At 49.3% G+C, this 14,433-nt stretch overlaps 1 protein-coding gene across 6 annotated transcripts in view; it reads right to left on the reverse strand.

The window, feature by feature from the left end:
• The window catches only part of LOC141212093 (ATP-binding cassette sub-family C member 5-like), a 167,697-nt gene that overhangs the window by 46,913 nt on the left and 106,351 nt on the right, over positions 1 to 14,433 (reverse strand). For 5 of the 6 annotated variants that reach the window (XR_012281936.1, XM_073664876.1, XM_073664877.1 and 2 more), the window contains one exon: positions 9,543 to 9,668. Coding sequence is in view for 4 of the 6 variants with exons in the window: in XM_073664876.1 (XP_073520977.1) it covers positions 9,543 to 9,668 (126 nt within the window). In the remaining 2 variants the exon portion in view is untranslated. Of the gene's footprint in view, positions 1 to 9,542; positions 9,669 to 14,433 lie in introns of those variants that run through there. The other variant, XM_073664880.1, reaches the window with a different exon arrangement.

The raw sequence follows: 14,433 nt of genomic DNA on the forward strand, positions 1-14,433 counted from the left end.
AGTCAAACTCAGTGTGTGGCAGTCTTGATAGATGTTATTTGAGTGTCGACTACGCCACCCGTTGATTTGCAGCTATGGAGCTGCCGCTGCAGGGCAGACCGCTGAGGCCGGTGTAGAATTGTGCAGCGTGATAGTATAACCCCCAACGGGAGGGGTATGGCCTCTGGGCAGCCGACGTGGAAGATGGGGGTAGCAGGAACCACTCAGAGACGGTGCGGTGTAATTCAGGGTCTTTACTGGTAACAACGATAGACCCTCCCGGAGTACTTGCTAGCGAACGGGGCCTGGTCAGTCCTTGAGCAGATGGGATCTCCCCTGGCCAGGCGGAGTTGTAGGCCTCCCAAACTGACTGTACTCTTCTGGCTACCTTGCTAGAAGCGGATATAAGTAGCCCACGTCCCTGAGTGTACCGTGTGGTGCTCACCCGTATGGCCGGTGACTCGGGGCCTTCTAATGGCTTCCGCTCCACGATGGCGGTGCTGGTCCCACGCGTGTGACCGTGCCTTCGGGTTTCTGGGCCTGAGGACCTGAAATCCCCTGCCAGTCGGCTTCTGCTGCTGGGTAAGAGTTAGTCCCCACAGCCTCGGACGCCGGGTCCGGTAAGAAAGCTTCTCAGTCAGGGCAAGCTCTGCAGCTGCCAGCCCCTGACTCGTAGTAGTATTGCTCCCACTGAGCTCCTGCTGTTTCTTCCTATGACTGTTTCTTGTCTCTACTCTCCTTGACTCCTAACCCTGCTTCAGCCCCGGGTTTATATAGGGGAAGTTCTTCCCCTCCCAAGACTGGGCAGGAGGTGTGGCATGCACAGGATCCCTGACCAAAGGACCTCCCACCTGCTCTCAGACATAACATCTCTATCACTGTGGCAACCAGACCCCTGGGGTGTCACATTCCCCCCTAGTGAAATTTAGTACTCCGGGACTAAACATATTTTAGAAAAACATAACAAGGTAAAAACAATAATAATACAATAAGAAAAACATATAAAGATGGTTACGGCATGTCCGTAACCGGGTGCAGTCTTTGAAGAAAAGCAAGGTGTCCATTTCACCAAAACAGGGAGACGTAACCAGGTAGGGGTTTGTCCTGCCCCGAGTCCTTAACAGTCTTTAGTCCGTCCTGGGTTAAGCTCCAACTATGTACAAGGATTCCCGGTAAATCCGCCAAGGACTCCTACAAATAACTAGAAACACAAAATTATACACAAGCAACAATACACAGGTAAACATAAATAAAACAATTTATACACTTCAAATCCTCCACCGTGCGGGTAACTGGCCTCTAGTGGCCCTAGTGGACCTACGGAGCTGACTGCCTAGCCCTGAACTACAGGGTGTAGGAGCTGTCAAGGGTAAACTGGGCAGCTGTCTACCGGCTCTTTGGCTCACTAGGGATATGGCAGGCTCACTGCAAGCAGAGGGTTGAGCCTCCTGGTCTGCGGGTGTGGGGTCTTCTGCCTCCTGGACCGGCTGTTCTTCCAGCTCTACCTGTTGCTCCGTAGGTGCTTGGGATGCTGGTTGGAGGAAGGTGAGTACGGGTACCACAACTGCACCATTGACTTGAGTCCAAGACCGAGGGAAGTCCCCGAGCACAGTACTAACCATATCTTCCCTTTCCTCTACGGGTTGATGGTCTTCTTGTTCCTCTTCAGGGTTCCTCAGTTGTTCGGGACACTTCTTCAGGTGGTCCCGGGATACAATAGCTGTGGTTTCCCCTCCGTCTTTACTGATGGTACAAACCTTCGGGTTCTCGTGGCTTGAGGGCAGTACGGTGTACGGGTCCTTTTCCCACTGGTCGTCCAACTTGTGGAGCCGTCTCTTCCTCTTCAAGACCTGCTCTCCGGGTACCAGGGGAACAGCGGGAGCATACTGGTTGTAAGTTTTCTCTTGTCTTTCCCTAGCCTGACAGAGACTTCGCTCCACGCTCTCCTGTACTCTCCGGTACTGCTGCTGCCTCTCTGTGTCCCAGTCTGTTTCTGGTGAAGTGTCCTCGGGTGTCAGGACTCCCATTTCCAGGTCAACAGGTAACTTACCAGGTCTTGCCCTCATTAGGTAAGCCGGGGTACAGTTGGTGGAACCTACCGGGATGTGGTTGTATAGGTCCACCAGATCGGGCAACTTCTCAGGCCACAGACTGCGTTCTTCCAGGGACAACGTTTTTAAAAGATCCATTACCACCTGGTTCATTTTCTCACAAAGTCCATTAGTTTGCGGATGGTAGGGTGTCGTCCTTATCTTCCGGCAGCCATACAGATTGCAGAATTCCTGGAAGACCTCCGCTTCAAAGGCAGGTCCCTGGTCCGTCAGCACTTGGTCCGGGTACCCGTGTGGACGGCAAAAGTGCTGCTGGAAGGCTCTAGCTGCTGTTTGAGCCGTTAAGTCCTTGACGGGGACGACAACCAAGAACCGGGAGTAATGATCCACGATGGTTAACGCGTAGACGTAGCCACTTCTGCTTGGGGTCAGTTTTACATGATCCAAGGCTACCAGTTCCAACGGTTGCTGGGTGACGATGGACTGCAGGGGAGTCTTCTGGCTGGCACGGTCCTTCCTTCTCAGGTTGCACGAGCCACAGTCTCTGCACCACTTCTCAATGGTTCCCCTCATGCCTACCCAGTGGAATCGCTCGCGCAGCAGGAACTCCAGCTTCTTCCACCCGAAGTGTCCAGCTCCGTCGTGGTATGCCTCCATCACCATGGCTGCGTCTCTTCGTGGCACCACTACTTGCCAGAGTAGTTCATGCGTCCGGGAGTTAACCATTCTGCGGCACAACTTCCCCTTGTAAAGGAACAGTCGACTCTTCTCTGCCCATAGTTGTTTGGCTTTCTCCGGAGCGTCTGGTTCAAGGCAAGCCTCCGGGCGAGTCAGCATCTCCTTCACCAGTCGGACGGCAGGGTCGCTGTCTTGCGTTTCCGCCCAGTTGTAGTGAGGTAAGGGGTTCAACGTAGCAGCCTGCTTACTCCTTACCCGGTGGGAATACTGGATGGTCCCATGACGGTGGAACGCAGGGAGTTCAACTTCTTCCAGTCCCTCCGGATCTTCTCCTTCGTCCGGCAGGTTGGGCATCCTGGACAGGGCATCCGCGTTGGTATTGGAGCGTCCGGCCCGGTATTTGATTGTGAACTCGTAGTTGGACAGACGGGCCATCCACCTCTGCTCCAGGGCACCGAGTCTTGCCGTGTCCAGGTGTGTCAACGGGTTGTTATCCGTGTACACGGTGAACCGGGAAGAAGCGAGATAATGCTTAAAGCGCTCGGTGACTGCCCATACTACGGCCAGGAACTCTAGCTTAAATGAGCTGTAATTCTTGGGGTTCCTTTCGGTGGGTCGCAGTTTTCGGCTGGCGTAGGCGATTACTCGTTCCTTCCCCTGCTGGATCTGGGACAGTACGGCTCCTAGCCCGATGTTACTGGCGTCGGTGTAGAGGATAAAGGGCTGGCTATAATCCGGGTACGCCAGGATTTCGTCCCCCGTGAGGGCCATCTTCAGCTGGCGGAAGGACTCTTCTTCCAGCTCCTCCCATTTGAAGGGCGGCTTCTGGTTCTTGGCCTTCCGGGACTGGCCTATCAGGAGGTCCTGCATAGGTGCTGCCTTTTTGGTGAAACCGGGAATAAACCTTCGGTAGTAGCCTACCAACCCGAGGAACTGCCGCACTTCTTTTACGCTGGAGGGGCTTGGCCATTCCTTAATTGCGGTGATCTTATCAGGGTCGGGAGCCACTCCGTCAGCGCTCACCACGTGTCCCAGGTACTGCACCTTTGGTTTCAGGAGGTGACACTTGGAGGGTTTCACCTTTAGGCCGTAACTCGCCAGAGCTTCGAACACTTCCGCCAGGTGTTTCAGGTGGTCCTCATACGTCTTGGAACATACGATGACATCGTCCAGGTACAACAGGACCGTCTCGAAGTTTCTGTGGCCCAGACAACACTCCATTAGTCGTTGGAAGGTTCCTGGTGCGTTGCAGAGTCCGAACGGCATGCAGGTGAACTCGCTAAGTCCCATCGGGGTGGTGAATGCGGTCTTCTCCCGGTCCGCCTCTGCTACAGGAACCTGCCAGTACCCGCTAGTGAGATCCAAGGTAGAGAAGAAGTTAGCAGATCTTAAAGCAGCCAATGACTCCTCTATCCTTGGTAAGGGGTACGCATCCTTGTGTGTGATACGGTTGATTTTCCGGTAATCTACACACATCCTCATGGTGTTGTCTTTTTTTCTGACTAAGACTAGTGGAGCTGCCCAGGGGCTACAGCTATCCCTGATCACCCCAGCCTCCTTCATGTCTCTAAGCATCCCCTTAGCGTGTTGGTAGTGGGCAGGGGGTACGGGTCGATACCTCTCTTTTATAGGAGGATGGTCTCCCGTGGGGATGTGGTGTTCTACCCCCTTGACTCGCCCGAAGTCTAACGGGTGTTTACTGAACACTCTCTCGTACTCCTGAACCACCCGATAGACTCCTTGTTTCTGGTGTGAGGGAGTGGAGTCAGTACCCAGATATAGTTGCTGACACCAGTCCTCCATGTTTTTCTTAGAGCCATTACCTTCCTCCGGGTGAGATGGAGGCAAGGGTTCCACAGATTGTATAGAATTTTGGTTAATGGTATATAATTTGGCTAGCGTGGCATACCGGGGCAGGTACACTTCCCTCTCCCCGATATTTATTATGCGAACGGGCACCCTCCCATGGCGTACATCAACCACCCCCCGTGCTGTCAAAATGGTGGGCCTACTGTCTGAGTAAACTGGTTCTACCATTGCCTGGTAATCCCTACCTCTCAGACCAATAGCTGCCCGGCACCAAATCATCATTTCACTTTTTGGGGGCATGGCAATAGGAAAAGGGTCAAACATTCTTACGCTACCAATCTCACCGCCGGAGAGTTCCACCTGTTGCCGTCGCATCAGTGCCCGGATCTCTTTCTGGAGCACCCGCTGCTCGCCGGAGCTGGCGTTCTTGGCAACCTGCTGTAAAAGGAAAATCACCTCTGCAAGACAATTTTCAATTACATTAGTTCCTAGAGTTATTTTTGGGTGACTCTCATGTTTGTCAATATCTACAATGATCAGTCCCTGTGCTGCCAGTTCGACTCTACCGATTTTGATGGTCACCTCTCTAAATCCGATCTGTGGCACGGGCTGGCCATTGCTGGCGATGATACTCAAGTCGTCGTCAGGGTAGCGGGTAATATCCGAGTCATTCCAGTACTGCTTAAAGAGCACGTACGGGATGGTGGTGACCTGTGACCCGGTGTCCAGTAGGGCACTCATGGGAATGCCATCCAGTACCACAGGCAAGACTGGACGTCCTCCCACATATCTGTCGCGCCAGTTCGATGGGCCTGGTGATCTTTTTCCTGGGGGTTGGCCCTCTACCCCAGGTTGTGCCCGTTTAAAGAACAGTACCTTGCCATATGTCCGGGTTGATTGCAGCGGCGGCAGATGGGTCGTCCGTCCTCGCTGTATCGGTCACTGGGTCTTCCTCTGGCCGGTGGGGTCCTCCTTGGTCGACGCCACGGGATGTCCTCCGGTCCGGATGCCAGCTGGATCTTCCCTGGGGTGGAAACCTGTAAAGACTGCACAGTTCGGGTTAGCGCAGCAACGCTCTTAGCTAGCTCTTGGACCTGATGGTGTAGGTCTGGAGCCGGGTCATTGTCCAAAGCCTGCGCATCAGCTCCCACAGGCCCTGCCGACAAGGGCGCCGTCTCCTGGTGGTAAGTAATAGCTGGGCGCCTGTGGGTCATAACGCCACCCGGTGCCGGTTCTCGGAGCACCCGGATGGCTCTGTCCTTGAACTGTGCAAAGCCCAGATGGGGATCCTGTAAGGCCATCGCCCGCAACTGGGTTCGGTGGGCATTACAATACAGTCCCTCTATAAATTGTTCAGTCAACAGCCTGTCCTCGTTTCCCACTCCATCAGGGTCGGTCTGCTTAATGGCCCTCAGGGCCTCTTGTAGGTTTAGTGCATAGTCCCTTATACTCTCATGCGCTCGCTGCTTGCACCTGTAGAATCTAAGCTTAATCTCGGCTGAGGTGCGGGTATCAAAGGTATCCTTCAGCCGGGTTAGTATCCCTGCGACAGTCTTCCTCCCAGGTGGCCAGGATTTTACTTCCCTTTTAGCTGCCCCGGTTAGTTGGGCCACCAGGATGCTCACTTTTTGCTCTTCTGTGAGGGGGTACACCTGGAAGAGGCTATCCAGCTTTTCTCTAAAGTCATGCAGGGTATGTGACTCCCCTGAGTACTGGGGTAGCCAAGCTGCTCCCGGGATATAGGGCATGGTGAAGGGCATAACTGCAGCAGCGGTGGCGCTGGCGGGGGTTGAGGCAGTGAAGCTCTCCTCCGTATCCGACATCTTCCTCCCCCCTAGTGGACCGTGGCCTACCTTGCGATGATCCTGTTCCGTAGGCCGCGGCTCCGCAGTAGATCGTCAGGGTTGAGGACCTTCCGTCGCGCTCCGGTGACGTCGGCGTCTGCTGGGCTCCTTCCAGGACCGTACGCAACGTCCGGACGTGAGGCGGGGCTTCGGTTCTCGCGCGCTTTCGAAGTCCACGCCCCTCTTCTTCCCGCGCGGCGTCCTCAAGATGGCGTCCAATGGCGGGAAAACTCCACGGATGGCGGGAAGAAGGCCGAAGATGGCGCCGGATGGCGGGAAAACTTCGCGGATGGCGGGAAGAAGGCAGAAGATGGCGCCGGATGGCGGGAAACCTCACCACTGGTAAGTTTGAACAGTCTTTGCTTTTCAGGCACGCAGTACCCGGTGGTTGCGGGCACGAAATCCTGCCGACTACGCCAAAGTTGACGCGCCCCTGGGCCTGCTGTGTCGCACACGGGGGCTTACCCGGAACCGGATCAGATGAGGGTTGTAGTCTCCGAGTGGCGGGGACCCGGTCCGTGCCCAGGGAGTCAAACTCAGTGTGTGGCAGTCTTGATAGATGTTATTTGAGTGTCGACTACGCCACCCGTTGATTTGCAGCTATGGAGCTGCCGCTGCAGGGCAGACCGCTGAGGCCGGTGTAGAATTGTGCAGCGTGATAGTATAACCCCCAACGGGAGGGGTATGGCCTCAGGGCAGCCGACGTGGAAGATGGGGGTAGCAGGAACCACTCAGAGACGGTGCGGTGTAATTCAGGGTCTTTACTGGTAACAACGATAGACCCTCCCGGAGTACTTGCTAGCGAACGGGGCCTGGTCAGTCCTTGAGCAGATGGGATCTCCCCTGGCCAGGCGGAGTTGTAGGCCTCCCAAACTGACTGTACTCTTCTGGCTACCTTGCTAGAAGCGGATATAAGTAGCCCACGTCCCTGAGTGTACCGTGTGGTGCTCACCCGTATGGCCGGTGACTCGGGGCCTTCTAATGGCTTCCGCTCCACGATGGCGGTGCTGGTCCCACGCGTGTGACCGTGCCTTCGGGTTTCTGGGCCTGAGGACCTGAAATCCCCTGCCGGTCGGCTTCTGCTGCTGGGTAAGAGTTAGTCCCCACAGCCTCGGACGCCGGGTCCGGTAAGAAAGCTTCTCAGTCAGGGCGAGCTCTGCAGCTGCCAGCCCCTGACTCGTAGTAGTATTGCTCCCACTGAGCTCCTGCTGTTTCTTCCTATGACTGTTTCTTGTCTCTACTCTCCTTGACTCCTAACCCTGCTTCAGCCCCGGGTTTATATAGGGGAAGTTCTTCCCCTCCCAAGACTGGGCAGGAGGTGTGGCATGCACAGGATCCCTGACCAAAGGACCTCCCACCTGCTCTCAGACATAACATCTCTATCACTGTGGCAACCAGACCCCTGGGGTGTCACATTTACATTATAATGAATTCAAGAGTTAATTCAAAGAGTTTGTACCAATATTCCAAATTATCCCCTATACATTGGAGAGGGACTGATTTCTTAACCAAAGTTATCTTCAGCTCTTCCATTGAGAATGAATGGAGGTGCATATGCTCGACTTCCACTCCATTCAGATGGGTCTATTTATAGCTCAATTTTGGGGATTAATAGGGCCCCAACAGTTGACCACCAACACCAGGAGTTATTCCCTATCTTTTGGATATGAAATAATTTCCAATCTTTGCTACAAACCCTTTAAAGGGGTTGTACACTACTAGGACAACCTCTTCTCAATCTGAGTGTTTATTTCTTTTGAAATAAAAACACTTATACTCACCTCTTGTGCAGACGCCATTCCAATGGTGTCAGCACCTGTGTCCCCAGGACTCATGTGAGGTTGTTATGTCATGTAAACCCTGTCTTTGTTTTACTTCTGAGGACATTTTGTTTGAGTCCCAGCATGCACAGGGAATTCTCAAACGGGACATCATCAGGTGGCTAGTGATACAGTCACTACTCCAGCTGCTGTCACCACCTTGAAATGAAACGCCACCAGTAGCGTCAATTTCAGGGGCTGGGCTAGTACCTGCTCTACTGATCATTCGCCGGTTGTCAATTCTGATGTATGCTCAGTATGTGTTCCTTCTCACTGTGCTATATTCCTTTGAATGCATACTGACATTGTGCTTGCTTGCCAGGTCTAAAGAAAGGTGACAAGCCGGCAAGAGAGTGCTCCGTATGTGCTCATTTTAAGGAGTGTGGCAAGCAGGGAAAACAGAGATCAGACCAGTCAATCCCACGAAATAGACATCACTGATGACATCCCACTTCAGGGCAGTGACAACCATTTCAGGGGCTGGTCTCAGTGAGATGTAATCACACTTATGCCTGCTGTGCTCAAGCAACTAGTACTCACTGGACAGATCAGGCTGTTATTACATCTCACACAGGAGACCCTGATCTGATCTTACTGCAGAGTGATGAGAAGTTGAACACAGCAGACATAAGTGTGATTATTGACACATCTCCTGACAGGCAGTGTCGGGGAAGGGCAGTACAACAGAGGTGACCATGGAGGAGGTGAGCTGATATAAGGGTTTGTAATGTGATACAGCTAAATTCAGCTGCTCTGCACCTCCCCCCAGGTACCTTATCTGAAAGGTGTTAGTTATCACTGCTTTCATTGTTGTTTTTAAAGGCTTAATTTTCCATTTTTTACCACAGTAAAAATATCAACAGTAGCAACCATTTTAATCACACAAACTATATAATAATTATTATTATTAATGTCAACTGAAATCAGTTCAATAGTCATCTGTGCTTTTCTAATCATGCAGGAGATTATATTGTAAATAGAATTGTTATACATCTCACACACTGAGAAATTTGCTCCAAGTTATTGTGGGGGTGCCTTCTTTTTCCAGTGTGTTGCTGCTTATGATTGGTTAGCATCATACAGGGGGAAGGAGTACACACCCCCCAGTGAAAATTCTATAACACCCACTTGGTCTTAATATCTCCACAACGGAGAGAGGAAATTGAAAGGAAAAAAAGTTTTATTCAGCAGCCACTATTACATCGTGTCCAATTCAACGTGAAAAATTTGGTGAAATTTGGTCCTCTTTGGTATGAAATTTACCTTTGGTTTCAGACAACCCCTTTAATGAAAGTATGCATATAAGCTACTTAGCAAGCTTACAGACAAAAGAATAAGTCAATTAGGTGAAATATACTCACAGTTTGTTGCATACTCTCGAATAAAAGAGCATAATCACCCTTTAAATTCATTAGGTCCACATGTGTTCCTTGCTCAGAAATGTATCCATCTTTCATATATAAAATTTCGTCAGACTCCACAAGGTACTAGAAAAAGTAGTAAAGTAAATTAAAATTAGCTTAGAAAGTTATGGACAATATGATCTTAAAATCTAGCTTTAGTAGAACTGTGATGTTGAACATCATGTACTGTAGTAATTAGAGATGAGCTGATCCATCAGCGAAGGATCAAGTCTGAGTTGAGGCTTCTGAAATTTGCAGTTTGACGCAATTCAAACACTTTGAGATTCAATTCGCAGTTCACAAAAAAAAAAACCTGCCCAACACCAATTTCAGAGCATGCCAATGTCATTTTGCTTTGCCGTGTGGGTTTCTCCATAATGCCCTGCAGCTATGACTAGTGTTGAGTGAATTTGTTCGGCATTTCAAATTCGTGTTCGGGGTTCCGACTTGTTCGCGCTAAAAAATTGGCTCCGCCCGTGAACATCCCTGATTTGCGATGCTGTCACGCAGATGTCACAGCGTGACAGCATGGCAAATCAGGGATGTTCATGGGCGTAGCCGATTTTTTAGCGCGAACAAGTCAGAACCCCGAACACGAACACAAATTTGAAATGCTGAACAAATTCGCTCAACACTAGTCATAACATCTAGCGAATTATCATACATTGTATAGGATGGGTCAGTACCTGTGCCATCACAGATCAGCCGCTCCCAGTGGAGCACAGTTTGTACAGCAAAGTAATTTCCATCTCCAGAGTAAGACTCTTCAGTATTGTGTAAACTCTTATAATCAGTGGGGTCCTTTCTCGCTCTCTCCTGTAGAGTGCAAGCTCTAATAGTCCAAACTATGTAATAAACAGCATAAACCACATCCAGTCTGCTGTAATGGTTTTCTTTATTATTATATTTCAGTCTTTTACATTAACTTCAGAATATATTCATAGAATCAATATTCAAATTCAAGGAATCAATGTTCATCATAATCATCATAGTGAATAAAGATCACAGCCTTCGGTGCAAAGAGTCCAATTGCTCCAGGCAACAGCAGGCATGTGGAAGCAGAGAGGCAGAGACTCTGTCTGACGATCCAAGGTCTGCAACTGTGGCGAAAATTCAGGGGCACGCCCCCTTCATCAAGGAAACAATCCAGATGCCCTTCCTTCCTTTCTTAAAAAGATGCACACCATGTGATACCCTCCACCAGTCCTTAACCAGGTACTAAAATATATAAAAACCTCAAAATGTCACTTTTCCAAATAATCATTAGACATATTCTAATACAATCATATATACCTATCTTCTCTACTGAATGCGTTATACTTACACAGTTGCACAAAGATACGTAAATTAAGACAGGCATTCATTAAATAGAAACACATTGAAATTGCATTTTTCATCCATCCCTTTTTGGAAACTGTATCCAATGTATACATCCAATATACCTCTCTCTGTAATAGTTTTCTTTTTATCTGTCTTGTTGCATCATCTAAAAATGCTTCCTCCAAAACAATCCACTTCAGCTCAGAAACCATATGCTTAGATTCCCAACAGTGCCTGGGAACAGTAGTTTCGCCAAATTTTTTATCCATTTCATTTTGTTTTTTCTCCTCATTTTTAATAGATTTTTTTTAACCTTTCCCCTTACAATCTGCTTGCTGATCGATGTTCAGTTAAACGTATTTTTATATACAGCAATGTTTGTCCAACATACCGCATCCCACACTGGCATTTTAAATAACATTATAAGTAGAGATGAGTGGTGTTCGACTAGAACTGTTCGCCAATCTCAAATTCGAGCTGTTTTGGGCGGTGTTCTAGTTGTTCGACGAACCCGAACGATTTGCAAAAAATTCGGCTGTTCGAGGTTATGTTCGATAACTGTTCGTGCACCAAAAGCGTGTCCTGCATGTCTGGTGCTATTTAGAGCACCAATCATGCAGGGATTGTCTGCCACTCACTGTAATGCCACAGCCATGGTGGTTGTGGCATTACAGTGATTGCCCAAATCGATGGGAACAGTGCCAACAGTGAAACATGAAAAGCCGGCAATTCAGCAGCGGCATACACCGGTACCCGACAATTTAGAACCGAAAGAATAGAGCTTCACACATAGATTAGATAGATATAAACATGTCAGCCACATATATACGAAGTACAGTGAAAGTGCTGCTTACTGTACTTGTCATTTAGCGTAAAGGATTTATCAAAAAAAATAATAGTGTTTTCATGCACCGTCTCTTTAAAAAAGCCGGCCGGCAATTCAGCAGCGGTACCCGACAATTTAGAATAGAAGGAATAGAGAATCACACATAGATTAGATAGATAGAAACATGTCAGTCACATATATATGAAGTACAGTGACAGTGTTGATTACTGTACTTGTCATTTAGTGTAAAGGATTTATCAAAAAAAATAATAGTGTTTTCATGCACCGTCTCTTTAAAAAAGCCGGCCGGCAATTCAGCAGCGGTACCCGACAATTTAGAATAGAAGGAATAGAGAATCACACATAGATTAGATAGATAGAAACATGTCAGTCACATATATATGAAGTACAGTGACAGTGTTGCTTACTGTACTTGTCATTTAGTGTAAAGGATTTATTAAAAAAAATAATAGTGTTTTCATGCACCGTCTCTTTAAGAAAGCCGGCCGGCAATTCAGCATCTGTACCCGACAATTTATAACAGACAGAATAGAGCTTCACACATAGATTAGATAGATAGAAACATGTCAGTCACATATATATGAAGTACAGTGATAGTGTTGGTTACTGTACTTGTCATTTAGTATTAAAATAAAGGATTTATTATTAAAAAAATTGGCGTGGGGTTCCCCTTAATTTTAGTCTCTAGCGGAGGTTAAGCAGACAGCTGGGGCAGATGTTTGAAGCCTGGGAAGGGGGTAATACCCACGGAGCTTCCCAGGCTACTAATATCAGCCCCCAGCTGAATACATAGCCTTTACTAGCTATTAAAATGGGGGACCCCCCCAAAAAAATGACGTGGGGTCCCCCCTAATTTAATAGCTAGCAAAGGCTAGGCAGACAGCTGGGGGCTGATATTAATAGCCCAGGAAGGGAGCCATGAATATTGGCCCCCTCCCAGGCTAGAAACACCAGCCGTCAGCCGCCCCAGAAATGGCGCATTCATAGGATGCGCCAATTCTGGCACTTAGCCTCGCTCTTCCACGCTGCCCTGGTGCGGTGGCAGGGGGTAATAGGGCTGGGGTTGATGTCAGCTTATAATGCCAGCTGACATCAAGCCCAGGTTAGTAATGGAGAGGCGTCTATAAGACACCCCCATTACTAACCCCATAGTCAAAGTAAAAAAAAACACAAAACACCCAGAATAAAGTCCTTTAATTGAAATAAAGACACAATTCTTTATTGTTCTAAATTAAACCATACTTACCGTCACGCCCATTCCAGCTGAAGCCAACGATCTCCTGTAATAAAAATAAAATAATAAAGCAACCTCATCCTTACCTTTCCATGGTTCCCACGACAGCTTCAGCTCTGCTACATCGAGATGACAGGCTGGACCGCAGCAGAACGCCGCCATCCAGCCTGTCATCCCGCAGACACTGAGAAGCGCAGGCTTGCTTGCGCTCCACATTGTCTCTCTGTGACAGCATAAAGATGAGCCGAGGTCATGTCCAATGAACTCGGCTCACCTCATGCACGTCACTTACAGCGTGGGAGAATTCTCACGCTGAAGCGCTGAGTGCAGGAGAATTTTCCCACGCTGTCAGTGAGGTGCATGAGGTGAGCTGAGTTCACTGGACATGAGCTCACCTCATGCACGTCACTGACAGCGTGGGAGAATTCTCCTGCACTCAGCACTTCAGCGTGAGAATTTTCCCACGCTGTCAGTGACGTGCATGAGGTGAGCCGAGTTCATTGGACATGACCTCGGCTCATCTGGATGCCGTCACAGCGAGACACTGAGGAGCGCAAGCATGCCTGCTCTTCTCAGTGTCTGCGGCATGACAGGCTGGATGGCAGCGTTCTGCTGCGGTCCAGCCTGTCATCTCGATGTAGCAGAGCTGAAGCTGTCGTGGGAACCATGGAAAGGTAAGGATGAGGTTGGTTTATTATTTTTCTTTTATTGCAGGAGATCGTTGGCTTCAGCTGGAATGGGCGTGATGGTAAGTATAGTTTAATTTAGAACAATAAAGAATTGTGTGTTTATTTCAATTAAAGGACTTTATTCTGGGTGTTGTGTTTTTTTTAAATACTTTACTAGAAATTCATGGCGGTCATGTCTAATACTGGCGTGACCCCATGAATTTTGGGCTTGGGGCCAGCTGATAATACCAAGCTGGCCCTAACCCCTTTATTACCCAGTGAGCCACCGCACCAGGGCCCTGGATGAGTTGGGTACAGCGCCAGAAGATGGCGCTTCTATGAACGCGCCATTTTCCGGGGTGGCTGCGGACTGCAATTCGCAGCGGGGGGGGGCCCAGAAAGCTTGGGCCTCCCTGCGCTGCAGATTCCAGCCCCCAGCTGCCTAGTTGTACCTGGCTGGACACAAAAATAGGGCGAAGCCCCACGTATTTTTTTTTTAATTATTTCATGAAATTCATGAAATAATTAAGAAAAAAAGGCCTTCCCTATATTGTTGTGTCCGGCCAGGTACAAATAGGCAGCTGGTGGTTGGGGGCAGCCCATTCCTGCCTGCTGTACCTGGCTGGACACAAATATAGTGCGAAGCCCCACTTCAATTTTTTTAAATTATTTCAGGAAATTCATGAAATAATTAAAAAAAAATTGACGTGGGGCTTCGCACTATATTTGTGTCCAGTCAGGTGCAGCAGGCAGGAACGGGCTGCCCCCAACCACCAGCTG

This window comes from Phyllobates terribilis, unplaced genomic scaffold, assembly GCF_046119375.1.
Source record: "Phyllobates terribilis strain yellow unplaced genomic scaffold, ASM4611937v1 Scaffold_2__4_contigs__length_985480577, whole genome shotgun sequence".
Lineage (NCBI taxonomy): Eukaryota > Metazoa > Chordata > Amphibia > Anura > Dendrobatidae > Phyllobates > Phyllobates terribilis.